The 14,898-nt window shown below is 37.4% G+C and overlaps 1 protein-coding gene across 4 annotated transcripts in view; it reads right to left on the bottom strand.

Annotated features, from left to right (window-relative positions):
• The window catches only part of PPP1R12A (protein phosphatase 1 regulatory subunit 12A), a 150,958-nt gene extending 136,944 nt beyond the window's left edge, over window positions 1-14,014 (bottom strand). For 3 of the 4 annotated variants that reach the window (XM_081249765.1, XM_081249766.1, XM_081249767.1), the window contains exon 1: window positions 13,555-14,013. In XM_081249765.1, coding sequence (XP_081105891.1) covers window positions 13,555-13,791 — 237 coding nt within the window. In that variant the 5' untranslated portion in view covers window positions 13,792-14,013. Of the gene's footprint in view, window positions 1-13,554 lie in introns of all 4 variants that reach the window. The other variant, XM_081249768.1, reaches the window with a different exon arrangement.
• Window positions 14,015-14,898: the final 884 nt, after the last annotated feature.

The following is a 14,898-nucleotide window of genomic DNA, read 5'->3' as shown; positions in this document are numbered from 1 at the left end:
AAAGACACACTCTGCCCTCCTCCACAGTATCATAAAAATAAATCTGACCTTACTTAAAAGTTCTTAATTAATTCTTCTGAAGTGAAACGCAAAGAAAATCAAACACAAAACTTTGCATGTATTTTTGGACAGTTCACCAAAGCCCTAAAAACTCTAATCACGAATCCTTATCCCGTGGTTTTCCTGTAGCCTCGTAAATTCTTTTCTATTTGGTATTCAAAGAGATCTAAGAAAATAGGCTAACTCCAAGACAAAACACCCTCCAAACAAGATTTTTATACATTATTTATAAGGAGGCCACCTCTCCTCAATAGCCTACATGTCCTTTAGCATACCTTTCACAGTTGATTGTAATTTCTTGCTTACTGCCTGTCTCCCCTAATAGCATTCAAATACACTCTGCTCCTGACCTATACAGCAAGCACAAAGTATTTACTGAACGAACACATCCTGTGAAAAGCACTCCATTCACCGAGTCATCCAAACCGGAAACCAAGTGCACCCACATCTTTGCCTCTATTCCCTCACTTCAAACCCCTTCCAATTCCTACCAATTCTATTTCTTAAATATGTCCTGAGTTCATCTACTATTTACCAACTTCACCTCCACTAAGCTAGCTCATCTCTTAGACTCCTCAAGTTCCTGAACAAGTCTCCCTGCCTCCAGTCTTGTCCTCTTTTCAGTTGCATTCGCCACGCTGCAGCCAAAGTGATTTTTCTTAAAGAGAAAATTTGACTGTCTCATTTAACCTGATTAAAATCCTTCAACACTTCTACACACCTCCAGCTCTTTGCACATACTACTCCCTCTCTCTGAAATAGTTTCCGGCACCCTCCCCTCCCTTACAACTTTGGCTAACTTTTACTCATCACGCAGCAGCTTAAACAATAACTTTCTCCAGGAAGCCTTCCCCTTCCCCAAATCAACTTCCCCACCACTTTGTACTACAACCATTACATATCATTACACATAACTGACATAAATGTATAATTTCCTTATGTTTATCTATATACCCTAATACACTGCAAGCTGTGTTAGGGCAGGGACAATGACTGGCTGTCTTCTTTGTCATCATAACTACAGAGACGAATACCAAGCCTCTGCCAGTGCCTCCATTTTTAGTGGTGAACACTGATAAATACCTAATTTCATTCTTTAAAAATACAACAGCCTATTGTAAATTAATTCACACATTATATAACAACCCATTCCAAGTATATAATTAAAAGGTTTTGGTATATCCAGTTGTGCAACCATCACCACAATTAATTTTATAACATTTTTATCAACCTAAAAAGAAATGCTATACCAATTAGCAGTCACTCCCTATTCCCCCTCAATACCTCCAGCCTTTGGCAACCATTAATCTATCTTCTGTCTCTATAGACTTACCTATTCTGAACATTTCATATAAATGGAATCCTACAATATGTGGTCTTTTGTGACTGGTGTCTTTCACGTAGCATAATGTATTTAAGACTCATCTATGCTGCACCAGGTATCAGTACTTAGTTTCTTTTTATTGCCAAATAACATTCCACTGATTTCAGTAACAAAACATACCACATTTTATTTATTCATCAGCACATTTTGTGCTGTTCCCACTTTCTGGCTATTTTAATAATGATGCTATAAACATTAACATACATGTTTTTGTGTGGGCATATGTTTTCAGTTCTCTTGAGTATACACCTAGGAGTAGGACTGCTAGGTTATATGGCAACTCTATGTTTAACCTTTTGAGGAACTGCCAGACTGTTTCGAAAGTGGTTGAAAATGGTTGCACCACTTTACATTACCACCAGCAGTGTATGAGGGATGGAATTTCTCCATACCCTAGTCAATACTTGTTATAATCTGTTGTTTTTATTATAGCCATTCCATTAGGTGTGAAGTAGTACCTCATTACGGTTTTGAGTTGCACTTTCCTGATGGCTAAGCAATTTTACTCTAAACTCCATGAAGGTAGCGTTGATATCTCTTTTGTTTAAAAGCATATCCCCCCCAGTACTTAACAGTGTATGACACAAAGTAGGCCTTTAATTCTGTTAAGTGAATACATAAAAAGGTAGTATGGGTTTGGGAGTATTTCTTTTTCAGGTGTGCATGTTGGAAGCGGAAGGAGTAAACACAAGAAGACCCTGAGATTGTAGTTTAGTAAGTGGAAGACTGACAACATCAAAAATAAGGTGTAGACGCAGTGGTTAAGAATCTGCCTGCCAATGCAGGGGACGCGGGTTCGAGCCCTGGTCTGGGAAGATCCCACATGCCGCGGAGCAACTAAACCCGTGAGCCACAACTACTGAGCCTGAACGTCTGGAGCCTGTGCTCCACAACAGGAGAGGCCGTGACAGTGAGAGGCCCGCGCACCGTGATGAAGAGTGGCCCCCGCTCGCCACAACTGGAGAAAGCCCTCGCACAGAAATGAAGACCCAATACAGCCAAAAATATAAATAAATAAATAAATTTATTTATTTAAAAAAATAATAAGATGTAGATTATATAAAAAGGAGAACAGATCATATAAAAAGAGAACAGTTGAAACTCTAAGAATGAATGATATGGAAAAGAAAAAATAGACACACAGAGAACTTTGGAACATTCTTCTTTAAGAAAGAAACAGATCAGAAAAAGAAACTGAACAGGAGCATTCAGAAGACAAACAAGGAGGGAACAGGGTCATTAAAGACTCAAGACATCTCTTAAGTTCCTGTAACTTAAACATAGCTTTCTCAGGGATATCTATCCTGACATTCTAGGTTAAGTCCTCCTAGTAAAAAATTTCATCTTACCCTAGATCTATTCTAACACTCACTGCCACCTCCTCTAGATTACACACTACATGCACACAGGGACCTTATGTCAGACATATGATAAATAATGATTTATATATTTGTTCATGAATGAGCTAATCACTAATTTAAACAAATATTAGCAACATTTACCTGCAAATACAAATACTGTTTAATATTTCAAACAACTTACAAATTTTCTTCACACACAGAGTCAGACAGATTTTTCTCTGGGTGCCTCAGAGAAGGGAGATGACATCATCACATTATGAACGTAACATGTGTGTCAGCCAGAGTCCTTTCAAGGTTAGTCTTCTATATTAAATATACTAGAGACTTTACTGAAAATATCTTTTGCATAAACAAGCATTAAAACAGCATGTTATCTTGGGCAAAACATATAAAATTGCAGGTGAAATCTCTAAGATAAACAATCCGAATGATACAATGTCATGAGTGAGCAAAGATATACATAGTGTAATATCCACCTATCATGAGAAATTGAAAATATACTAAATATTCATCATCAGACAACTGGGAAAATAAATTTTAGGATGTACTCACACATGTACACACAAACTCACACAGTGGACCCAATATTCATTAACACAGAAATACTTCTAAAAATGTATAATTTAGAAAGTAGGTTATAAACCAGAAAATTAAATATAAACTCACTTTTAGAAAATTATATATTGGATAGAGATGGATAAAGAGAGTCTATTAAAGTTTTAAATGGGGCTAGCTAGCTCCATGCCTGAAAATCTGAATAGCATTTATTTTCTTTTTTTATATTTTTCTATCATGCTTTAATTACTTAAATAATTATTCTTCTTCAATTTCTGTTTGGGATAAAATACATATAGAACAATAAACAAACTTGAAAGTAAGCCATGTTTAAAATTAAAAAGGAGATGGTGAAGACAAAAAGCAAGAGTAGAAGGCACTGAAGGCCTAATAATTACTTGAGGCATTTTCATGTATACCACATTGTGAAAATCAGAAATGTAAAAACATTTTAGTGTTTTTATTAAAAGATGGCTAAAAGTTAAATAGCAAAAGATATTTTAAAAGGGAAAAAACTTGAATATTAGGCAAAATTTTTATGCAGATCATTCCATGTACTTGGAAAGGATATAAACTGTTGAACATGTCATCTGTTCTAATCTTTTAAGAAAAACTGTACAAATTAACTTATCTTTGAGAAAAACAATAGCTCTTAATGAAATACGGTGTCATGATCTGGCAACAGCAGCATCAAAATCTTTTGTGGAAAACACAAAAAAAGGCCATGGTTCAATTCACAAGCTATATAAGCTACTGACTTGTTTCACGCAAAATTCAGAACACAAACGAAGAGTGCGCTAAGTTAATCATAAAGCAATTCTGAAGCATACTCTCAAGTCCAAACAAGGTAAAAAGAGTTGACTAAAGTCCAAGATGGACTCTTTATGATCACGTTCCAATTAAGAAAAAGCTTTTTAGAAAATATCATTTAATCACTGATGGTATTTATTAACCATGATTACCCAGCATCTACTATTTTCACCCGACATGTCTCCAATGACTATCATTTTCAAAATTTACAAACTTTCCTGAAAGTAAAAAAACAATAACACAAACTCAACTCAACACAGAGGATATTCAAAAGAACCTGCTGGAACTGAAGCTCCGATAGAAAAGTTCCAGAAATGTTCCAAGCAAAAGTACAAATATTAGATTAATATTTAGAACCATCTAAAATAATTTTGAAGGCTAATAAAATGTATACACTTTAGTTTGTTTACTACAAAGTAAAGGTAATTGATGTGTGTGTATGTGTTTTAACAGTTAATCCAGGAAAATATACTTTCCCATGTGGTTAACTTCTAAACGGTATCAAGTCACAAAATTTCTCCTTTGCACTATTCAAGTATTCAAGAAAATGGTACAAACTTTCTACAACCTTATGATTTTTTTTCGTTAGGAAACATGTTAAATATGTAAAATATGTATTTTCAGCTCATATGAGTTAATAATCAAATTAAAGTAACACTTTTTAGTCACTGAGGCTCTCCCTGCGGAATATCTCACTCAGTGCACATAACGCATTTAAATAGATTACTAAAAAGGTGACAGCTGAGGAATGCCTTCATTTCTTTCCATGGTTTCTACTGAATGTCATTTCAGAAATGCCTATATAACACATGACAATGTGGAATGTCTCCACCCATGAAAGAGCATTCAAGTCAAGCAAGCACACTTAGGGCAGTTACACAGAGCTCAACTTTGTCTTTTTATGGTTAGCCAGCATAACAATGAAAAGCTGAACAACCAAAATACTAACAAGGTCAGAAAAATAGTGACATACAGGGATCCATAGTGAAAGTGTTATTTAGGGAAAAAATATGATTAAGATCATTAGAAAATATGAATTAGCTTCTAATGACATATGCTAGGGATTCCTTTTCTAAGCCAACACTGGATGATTTGTTTAAAGAAATTTATTTTTAAAGTATGTTACATAAACTGAGCAAAATTCTACTTGTATAGGTAATCAGGAACACATTCCATTTCAAAAAAAAATCTAAGATCCTGCTAAATTTTGACTGTAATAATGGTTACCTTTACATTATAATTATTATAAAGTAAGTTATTGGTATACACTTTTTAATTAGAACATTTTAATGTTTGCTGGTTGTTATATTTACCCAGACTGTCATCATTTTGTTCTCTATGAACTCTGCTCTTCACAAGATTAGTCTGCATTGTGTTCATTTTTAAAAAATCAACAAACATTTACTGTGCACCTGTTAAAATAAAATGCAGATACCAAAGGGGATTTAAAGAAAAATGAATCAAAGTCCCCACTTGAAGGAATTCACTATTCTGTCCGGAGATAAGATATACTAACAATAGCAGGTAGTGTGTAACTGCCAAACTTAGGGTTTAAATAGTAAGTGAAAGAATTACTGTGCAACCCCGTGGTCAAGCAAGTCCACACTTTATGCTTTGAGCTGTGTCTTAATACAAATAAGCTGGGAAATGCATTCCAGAGAAAGATTACATATGCAGAGGCTTATGGAAATATAAATATGAAACCAGTGGTTCCTAAAGAAAGCTTTCACCAATCTCCTGAATCTCTTCAGGTAAATTCTTTTTCCACTTCTTACTGAGTGATCAGGGACCAGGCGCTTGCATCCTGATGATATGGCCTGCCACAACCTGTACTCTCTCATATCCTACCAACTGGAGAATATAGGGAATAAAGTTTTGAAATCTGCTCAACTACTCTACTTCATGGAAGAGCATCAAGAACATCTGTTGTCAATACAGCAATAATCTTACAGACTGATATATGAGTCTCCACTGTCCTTTATTTGGATACTATATCCTTTTCTTCTTGTTAAAGTATTCTTTCTTTTATGAAATGATGATGGTAGGTTATCAAGTTGTTTGTTTTTAACGCCCTAACATGACAACATAAATTAGGTTCTCCTCTTTTAGTCATCAAAATTAAAACAAAGAACAAAAAACAAAAACCATTTCATTGGTCCGTGAAATGTACAATTCTGGGAACCAATGATTTCATAGGCAACAAGTAAATCACATTTCAGATGGTGCTCTCACTTACTACCACTAAGAAAAAAAAATTCTATTGCCTTTTCTAAGGTAAGACTTGAAATATAATTTGGCTAAATTCTGCAAAATGATTTAAGGAATGGAATATTCTTATGACTTGGATATTCCTACTAACAAAAGGCTTCCAATTAAAATCAAACATGATAAATATTAAAAAGTTTGTTTTACTCCAATAAAGATGTAAAAAAAAAGTTTTTTTTACTAATTCAGAATTTAAATTTAATTCAGGTAACTTTACTAGCATTTCATGTAATGTCTCAAGTCCTAATTATAAATAATAATAATCATTGTACAGAAAGTAAATTTCAGAAGATTAAGCTAAATGGTGGTGACAAGCCGGAGCTTGCTTGCTTGCTTGCCTTCCTTCTTTCACTATCGCTGATATGAGTTTACCTATAATTTATATCTTTTCATTGAAAAAGTTAAGTCTGTGAATGTATAAAGCATTTACTGTAAATGAGTATGTAAAAATGCCTAAAGCATTAATATAAATTGTTATTAAGATAAAGAAAAATGAAGATGTTTAAAGACTAAGTAAACCCTGTCCTTAAAAAAAGAGTTCTGTTGCTGTTGTAACTTCCTTTGTAACTACTGAAAGCACCTGATCAAATATTATGCACATAATGGTCAGTCAAAAGTAATCTTGGCAGTTCCTAAAGTTTAGGACAGATTTAGAGATTAATTTAAATATGGCATTACTGCACTTCAATTACCATAGAAAGCTCTTAAAAGTTTTGACTAGCCAAACAACAGTAGATGAAGAAAATAATTATATCTATATGTATGTGTTTCATTTGATTCTCTACTGATTAACATGGAAAAACTTCCAACTACTAACCATCAACCATAATGACCGGAAGATTTAAGAATACTTTCTTCTTCAAAGTTAAAAGACATGTAGCATAGTGTTAAATTTGGGCTCTGGAATCACATAAACCTGTGTCAGAACCCAGCTCTGCCATTTATTATCTTGGTAACCTTGAGCAAGAGAAAAGGGACATTGTGAGAATTAAATGAGATATTGGTTATAAAACTATCTAACATAATGTTTCACATGTAGCAAATCCTCAGCAAATGTTCACCAGCCAATTCCTTTCTTCAGTATAATGGGATAAGTCATGGCTACTGCATATCCAACCCTTATTTAGAAGAAACTCAAAAATGACTGTTGGAGGTCTTCAACCTTTCAAAGAGATATACCAAAATGCCAATACTCCATTTGCCAACCCCTGTGGGACCCACCACAAACTTCCAAAAGAAAAGTGGGGTGAAAATCATAATTTTTGGCAGGCAGAAAGGCAAAGAAAATAGCAACTTTGGGAAGTGTCAAGAAGTAACATGTTACAGCAGCAACAAAATAATGTTCTATATTTCGCCTCCCTCCAAAGGTTTCTAAATAGTTATATTTTTTAAATTATCTAACTAGACAGTTTTTAAAGTACATCTCTTATGTGAACAGTATTGTAAAATGTGATAACAAACAGAAAATGAAAAAAATTTTTCCTCTATTCCATCTAATGTTTCTACCTGGCTATACTAGAAAATGCTCAGTCACAGCTTGCAATCACACTGTAGCTGAAGTACATGAAAGATGGTCTTGGTTATGACACTTCAAAGTCAGACCACAAAACTGTTGCCAGGAAGCACAGAGGTATCAACTGCAGAGAAGGCATTATAACAACAGCACTGTGGGCACTGGTGCCCTACCAGCATACCCCGTTTATGGCTAGGGTTGTCCATTTATTTGTAGGAAGTGAGGGGCCAGTTTGGGGTTAGAAATTTTGTTTAGGTTTGTTCTGTTTGTTTGGTTTTTATGGTTAGGATGATTTCAATAAAAAGTTTGAAGAGCCATCAGCCATTTAAATAAAATTATGTAGAGAAAATAACTTATACTGTATATTTTTTAAACACAGATTATAATATTAGTTATAAGGGATCCAAAAGATTCTTCCAAGATCTTAATATCCCCCACAAAAAAAAGTAAACAATTATAAACTCTACATTCAGTTTTAAAGAGATTTCTCATATACAGCAATTACACTATTCTCTAACAAGAGACTCAATATCAGCTGCTTCCAGTCTCTCTTCTTTTTGGTTGGAAAACACTTTAAGTAGCCCCATTAGAATACTTTTTAAAAGAGAGTTACATTTCAGATTATGATTCATGGCTTGGTTGAGAAGATTAAGCACTTGAGAAAAAACTCCACAAAAGTATTCCTTTTACTGACAAGAGGGGAGTCACATATTCCTCAAAGAAGCTTCAAATGGCTCCCTCAGAAGTAGATAAAATTTGTATTTTAAGAGCAAAGGGATGTAATATTAAACTTACCTGCAATCGGTATGTATTGAAAAGCAAAAGGAAAACTTTATTTTAAAATTATAATAGCAAAGAACATGGATTTAATTCTACTCTGTATTCCTCTATAGGACCTAGTTCAGACCTTTATAAAGAAGGTAGCAAATTGATGACTCAAGTGAATATTTTTCTCTCTCTTACTCAATAGTTAAACTGGTTCAGAATTTTTTTAATAGGAAGGAGGTTAATATTAAAAATTTTTTAAAATCTCAAGACATTAAAAATATCTGCATAGAAGATCCACAACAAGTTCTACCACGTGCAAGAACTGTACTCTAAGTATCTGGGTGTGAATGTTTTAATGATTTATCTTACAACATACAAATGACTATAAAACTTCCTATCTATGATACAAGGTAAAAGATAAAATTCAATAAATCTTTAGTGAGCGCCTACTATGTGCCAGGCTCTGGAAATACAAAAATGTGGAAGATTGGGTCCTTACAGTCAGCCAGGAAAGACAAACTTAAAAACACACACTACTCAGTAAGAAGCATTTTAACAGCAGCAAAGAGGCAAAATGTAAGGTAAAATGAGCACCCCAGAGGAGAGTCTCTCCAGTGACGTAGTTATTATACAAATTCAAAGGACAAAAAGATCCTTTCTGGAGGACAACTGGGTTGAACCCTGAAGAATGACCAAGATTTTGACTGGCAAAGAGGGAGGGAGTATATTCTAGTGGTGGAAAAAGCAAGGTCACAGGCATGGAAGTAAAAAGAGTAAAGGATGTAGCACATTGGAGATATATCAGGTCTAACGTAAATGGTGAAACACTTTCAATGTGAATTTATGGAGAGCAGTGACATGACTGAAATGATATTGTTAAAAGATTAATGTGATATAGCAGTATGAATGCTAGACTGGACCAGGGAGAGAAGAGGCAGGGAAAGCAATTAGGCTATTAACTTTGCTCTAGGGATAAAAATAATAAAGGTATGACCTAGATTGATAGTAAGAGTAGCAAGAAAAAGAACTGATGCGAAGGCAGTTATGAAGACTGATTGTCTATATGTAGACAAGGGGATGAGTAAACAATAATTAAAATGTTTAAAGCTTAATCTAGAGATTAATGACATCTTTATCAGAAACAGAGGCATCGATGAGAAGAATAGGTTTGGTGAAGAAAGAAAAGTATTCATTTCAGGTTGAATTTAAAGAAATTCCTAATATTGATGTAAATAAACAGTTGCTATTCTACGGCAAAGGGGGTGGACCTCTATTGACTGTATCACTACTTGAAGATATATTTTTAAATATAAAATCACAATATATTGAATAATATTTTACTTTAAATCAACACTTCGTCATCGGTAGAAAAATGGAAATGAGGGATTGGAGCTCTGCAGCAATGTGAGAACTGGAAACTGACTTGGAAGTCACAGGCACAGAGGAAGCAGATAAGATTTTAAGGTAAAATCAAAAGGCTACACTCACAACTGTTGGAAGAAATCTCAATCCTGTATTTTATGCACACCAGTATCACTAAGCATCAGCAATAAAGCATTTTATAGAAAACTCTTATTACTCTCCTAAAACCTTTATAAATTATATTGAAATAAAGATACAGATCATATAGTATTAAGACTCTACCAGGTAGCTCTTAAATCAGAGCTATTGCCCACTGATAAAAATGAAATTCTACTCTAGACCTCAGTTCTAGAAAATCAGAAGTTTATAACGTAACTTCAGTACTGTTTTCTAGCTACTGGAGGGGGTTAGGGGAAGGGAGGCTATTCTAGAGACGAAGATAGGAAATTTGACTAGAAACACTGCTTTTTCTCCTATATGAATCACCTATTTTTATACAAAAAAAAAAAGGAAACTATCTTTCGTAACTTCTAATGAGAAAGAACATTCAACCAATTAAATAAAAGTTTAAATATAAGCTGTTTATATTAAAATGGAAGTAAAATATTAGATTACGAAGTGTATTTGTGGGTTGTAACGTTGCTAAAACTTTTCTCCTGACAGTGAAATTTAAGACACTCTATCGGGACTTCCCTGGTGGCCCAGTGGTTAAGACTTTGCCTTCCAGCGCAGGGGGTGACGGTTTGATCCCCGGTCGGGGAGCTAGGATCCCACATGCCTTGTGGCCAAAAAAAAATAATAATAATAAAAAAAAACCCCAAAACATAAAACAGAAGCAATATTGTAACAAATTCAATAAAGACTTAAAAATTTAAAAAAGGTCCACATTAAAAAAATCTTTAAAAAAGAAAAAAAAAAGACACTTGATCAAAACCGAAAATGGAAATGAATATTCCAAAAGACTAACCAATAATTAATCTCGTAAAAACATTCTGGCTATTCTATGAGCTTTCAAGAGGTTAAATTAAAAAAAATTATTCAAGGGCTATTAAACAAATCAATGGGCCAATTTTGGTTTTATAATTTAAGTATTTAAAGCAATCAGTATTCAAGAGATTTTTAAGGTTAAAAATTTTTGTGATTCTTTTTTTAAAAAGTTTTATTTATCACCTTTCACTACCTGTTGTTCTGAATTTGCCCAAAGCGAACTCCTTGTTCTCTGTCACAACGGCAAAAAAGTTCAAGAGTCAATAAACGAGGGTGGAGAAAACATAATAAAAATTTTAATGCTTGATATTTTAAAGACCTTGGCTTCACTGAGTTAAGGAATGTGCAAATAAATTACAAAAAGAAATTATGCAAATGATTATGCATAAACTTGGAAACCTGCTTATGTGTTTGTCAGCTAAAACAAAATATCTAATAAAGACAACACCTAAATAATGCCAAAATAACCATTGAATTCAGTTAATCAGGAAGACTTTGATAAGTCTGATAATTCTTGCAACATGTCCAAATTTAGAGGAGAAAAAAAAAAAACTCTAAGAAGCCTGTTAGATGCATTTTCTCTTTCTACCTAAGCCAATAAGAATATAAGTATTAGAAGTTTTCCTCTTTCTCCAAGCCAATATAATTGGGTTCCTCAACAACTGTAATAACTTTACATTTCTATATGACAACTTTAATAAAACATACTGATATAAACCATTATGCAACCTTATCCTGACCTCAAGCATACAGTAATCTGTCTTTCTGAATCAATTCCATACTAAGCCATGTAAATTACACTTGAAAGAAATCTGAAGAGTCATCTTACATAATTACATTATCATTTCTAATGCCGAAAGTTTCTTTCATTTCAACACCATTTTTTAGAATCTAGAGTTATGCTATTGCTTAAAATAAACCTCAGCCAAATAAAAAATTTGTTATACATTAGAGACTCTAAATTAATGGAACAGATAAAGAGCTAAAGACCATGCTATATTTTTACTGGGTGCCACACGCTAAATTCCAGATTTGTCCTGCAATTTGTCAGTCATTACAGTTCATCCAGTCAACTTTGTAAACAAAGGCTATAAGCCAAGTTTGATATGAGAATTCAATTAAATAAAATTTAAAACAGTCATCATTCACTAAACAGTAAGGAGTAAAAGGAAAAATGCCACCACACACCTCTTTTTAAAAAGCAGCAATATGCATGAAATATGAAACCGTAAGTTTCAACCTCCCAAACAAGTTTTTGTTACAGCATTAATCAACATAAAGCTACGATCTTCCACATATAACCAAGGCAACTTTGAGTTAGTTTACAAGTCTTTTCATTGTAAGGGGAAGCTATTGCTGTTAAGTCGTTTTCTAGTAATTCCAAGTTGTCCACTAAGAAAATGGAAAGAGTTTATGTTTTGACACCTATGACCATCACTGAAAAATTGCTTTTTAAGAAGAACTCTAAGTGGTTGTGTTGCTTTTGGCCTGTTAAAGGCAAAGCAACATTATCTCCGGATTGCCAATAGTTTCTCCTTATTTGGCTAACATTGAGAGATCCCAATCAGACTACTATAAAACTTTAACATGCACAAAGCATCCATTTTGAGAAAAGTTCGTGAACAGCTTTCTTTTTTCCCACCCCCCAAAAGAAAAATGAGAGCTTGGTAACCGGCTTTGAAAAGAGTGCCTCGTATTTATTCTTCTCTTTTTAACCCCAATGCACACCCCGGGACCTGGGGCCAAAGCAGCTCTGACACTGCGGCAAACTCTACTCCGAGTTAGAGACTCTTTCGTACGCTCCGGCCCCGCGGTGGGCAAGCCCTTTAGAACGCTTCCTCACGCTACCCACTTTCATCCTCTCCCCTTCAGCCGGTGCAGATCAGCTAAATTACACCGTTCCCCCCTCCCCAGTGACCAAGAGTAATAAAGGAGAAAACAGGAAACCGTCTGCTCACGGCACTCGGCTTAGGGCGCTTGATTACTATTATCATCATCATTTATAATCAAGTCCTAAAAACTACAATAAATCCAACGCCCTCCTAAGCCAAAGACGTCCCTCTACCCAAGTGCCCCCAGTGCCTCTTGTTCGTAGTTTTCTTCAGCATCCGCCGTCCTCCAACTCTATCACTGACATCGGGGGCCCAGGCACAACACCACACCGCTCCCCATCTCGACCCCAAATCCCAGACACACGTCCACAAATGGCCCTGGGGCCCCAAGCGGACCACAGTCCTCTTCCCCCTCTGCCCCGGAAATCTCCTGGTTCCCTTACTTCACCACCAACTGGTCTGAAGGGGGCCCCAAGCCTAGGGCCCTCCCTCTACCAGTTCTCTCCCTCCCTCCTTCGCGGGAAGCCGCCCCCTCACCCCGCGGCAGGGAGTCTCCCGCCGCCCCCAGCCTCAGGAGACCAAGAGCCGAGGGGAGGCCCAGGCGGGAGGCTAACGAGGACCCGCAGGGTCAGGAGAGCGGCGGCGGGGCGCACAGACCTGGTGCAGGGCGGTGAGTCCGTCCACATTGGCGTAATTGATATCAGCGCCGCGGTGCAGCAGCTTGAGGACCTCGTCCGTGTCGCCGCTGGAGCAAGCAGCCAGGAAGACGGCGCCATCATCGAACTTCACCTTGGTCTTCTGGCGCTTCACCACGGGAGGCTCGAGGTCCGTCTCGGAGCCGATCCAGCGCTTCAGCTGCTCGTTCCGCTTCTGCTTCGCGTCCGCCATCTTCATCCCCTCTCCTGCCGCCGGGTCTTCTTATCGCGAGGGGGGGAAAGGGGAGGCGGAGAGGGAAGAGAGGGGAGGCAGGGGGTGTGTGACTGTTTCTATGAGTGCTGGCCAGAAGAGGGCTGGGAACCGGGAGGAGACGCTCGAGACTTCCAGTATCCCACAGAGCACTGGGGCGGCGCGCCCGGCCGAACGGACCTCCCTTCCTACCTCAGAAGCCCTCCCGCCCCCCGCCCGGCCACCCGTCACCGGCGGCCAATCTAACGTAACTTCGCGAGATCCGGGCAGGGAGGCGCCCTTCGGCCAGTGCGCATGCGCCATGGGCCTGTGCCCGCCCCAGGAAGAGCGCTCCCGCGAACTGTGGCGGGGGAGGCTAGGCCACCGGAGGGAAGCGGGTGTGGTCCAGGCCGCCTGGGCAGCGGGGGCTGGGACCAACCTGGAAGGGCGGAGACAGGGAAGGAAGGTTGTCCTGCCCCGCTGCGGGCTCCTGGGGTTCCGGAGGCCAACAGTCGGGCTGTATGGCGGCTCTTCGGGGCTGACCTGCCTCCAGGGCTGTCTCAGCTCTGCCGAGTCGTTTGCTCAGGGCGGAGGATTTTCCTATTGGCTGCGTTATTTGAATGGAATGGAGGATAGATAGGTCGTGAATTAAGCGCTAGTGATTTCCCTTTCTGAGGAACTCAGATGAATTTGCTAAGAACCTTTTAAAAGCAGGGTCTGTGTGTACAGCCGAGGGATTTGTTGGTAGTTACCCCAGATCTCAGCCCAAGGTGACCGCCTGGTGACAAGGGTTGACCTGCAGTAATTGCAGTGGCTTTCTGCCAGCCTCCACTGTAGAAACGTCTTTCCTCTTATGCTTATTTTTTCTTGCTTTGCTGTGTGTGTGTGTTTGTTGTTTTGTTTTTTTGTTTTCTCTCGCTCGTATTTTGGGTCCTCTTTCCCTGCTTTCAATGCTTTAATCCTGTCTGCTACTACCCCGGGATTTAGCTCTGCCTTGTTACTGGTCCTGACCTTTTAAGGGATTTCTGGTTCCTGCTCCATCGCTTTCTAAGGGTGGATAAAGACCCAGCTGCTTCTAGAGTTCAAAAGGAATGTTAATACTACGCAATTGATTTA

The sequence above is a fragment of the Mesoplodon bidens genome (assembly GCF_964165515.1).
Source record: "Mesoplodon bidens genome assembly, chromosome: 11".
Lineage (NCBI taxonomy): Eukaryota > Metazoa > Chordata > Mammalia > Artiodactyla > Ziphiidae > Mesoplodon > Mesoplodon bidens.
Note: the sequence above shows the minus strand (reverse complement) of the source record. Positions and strands in the feature narration are given on the sequence as shown.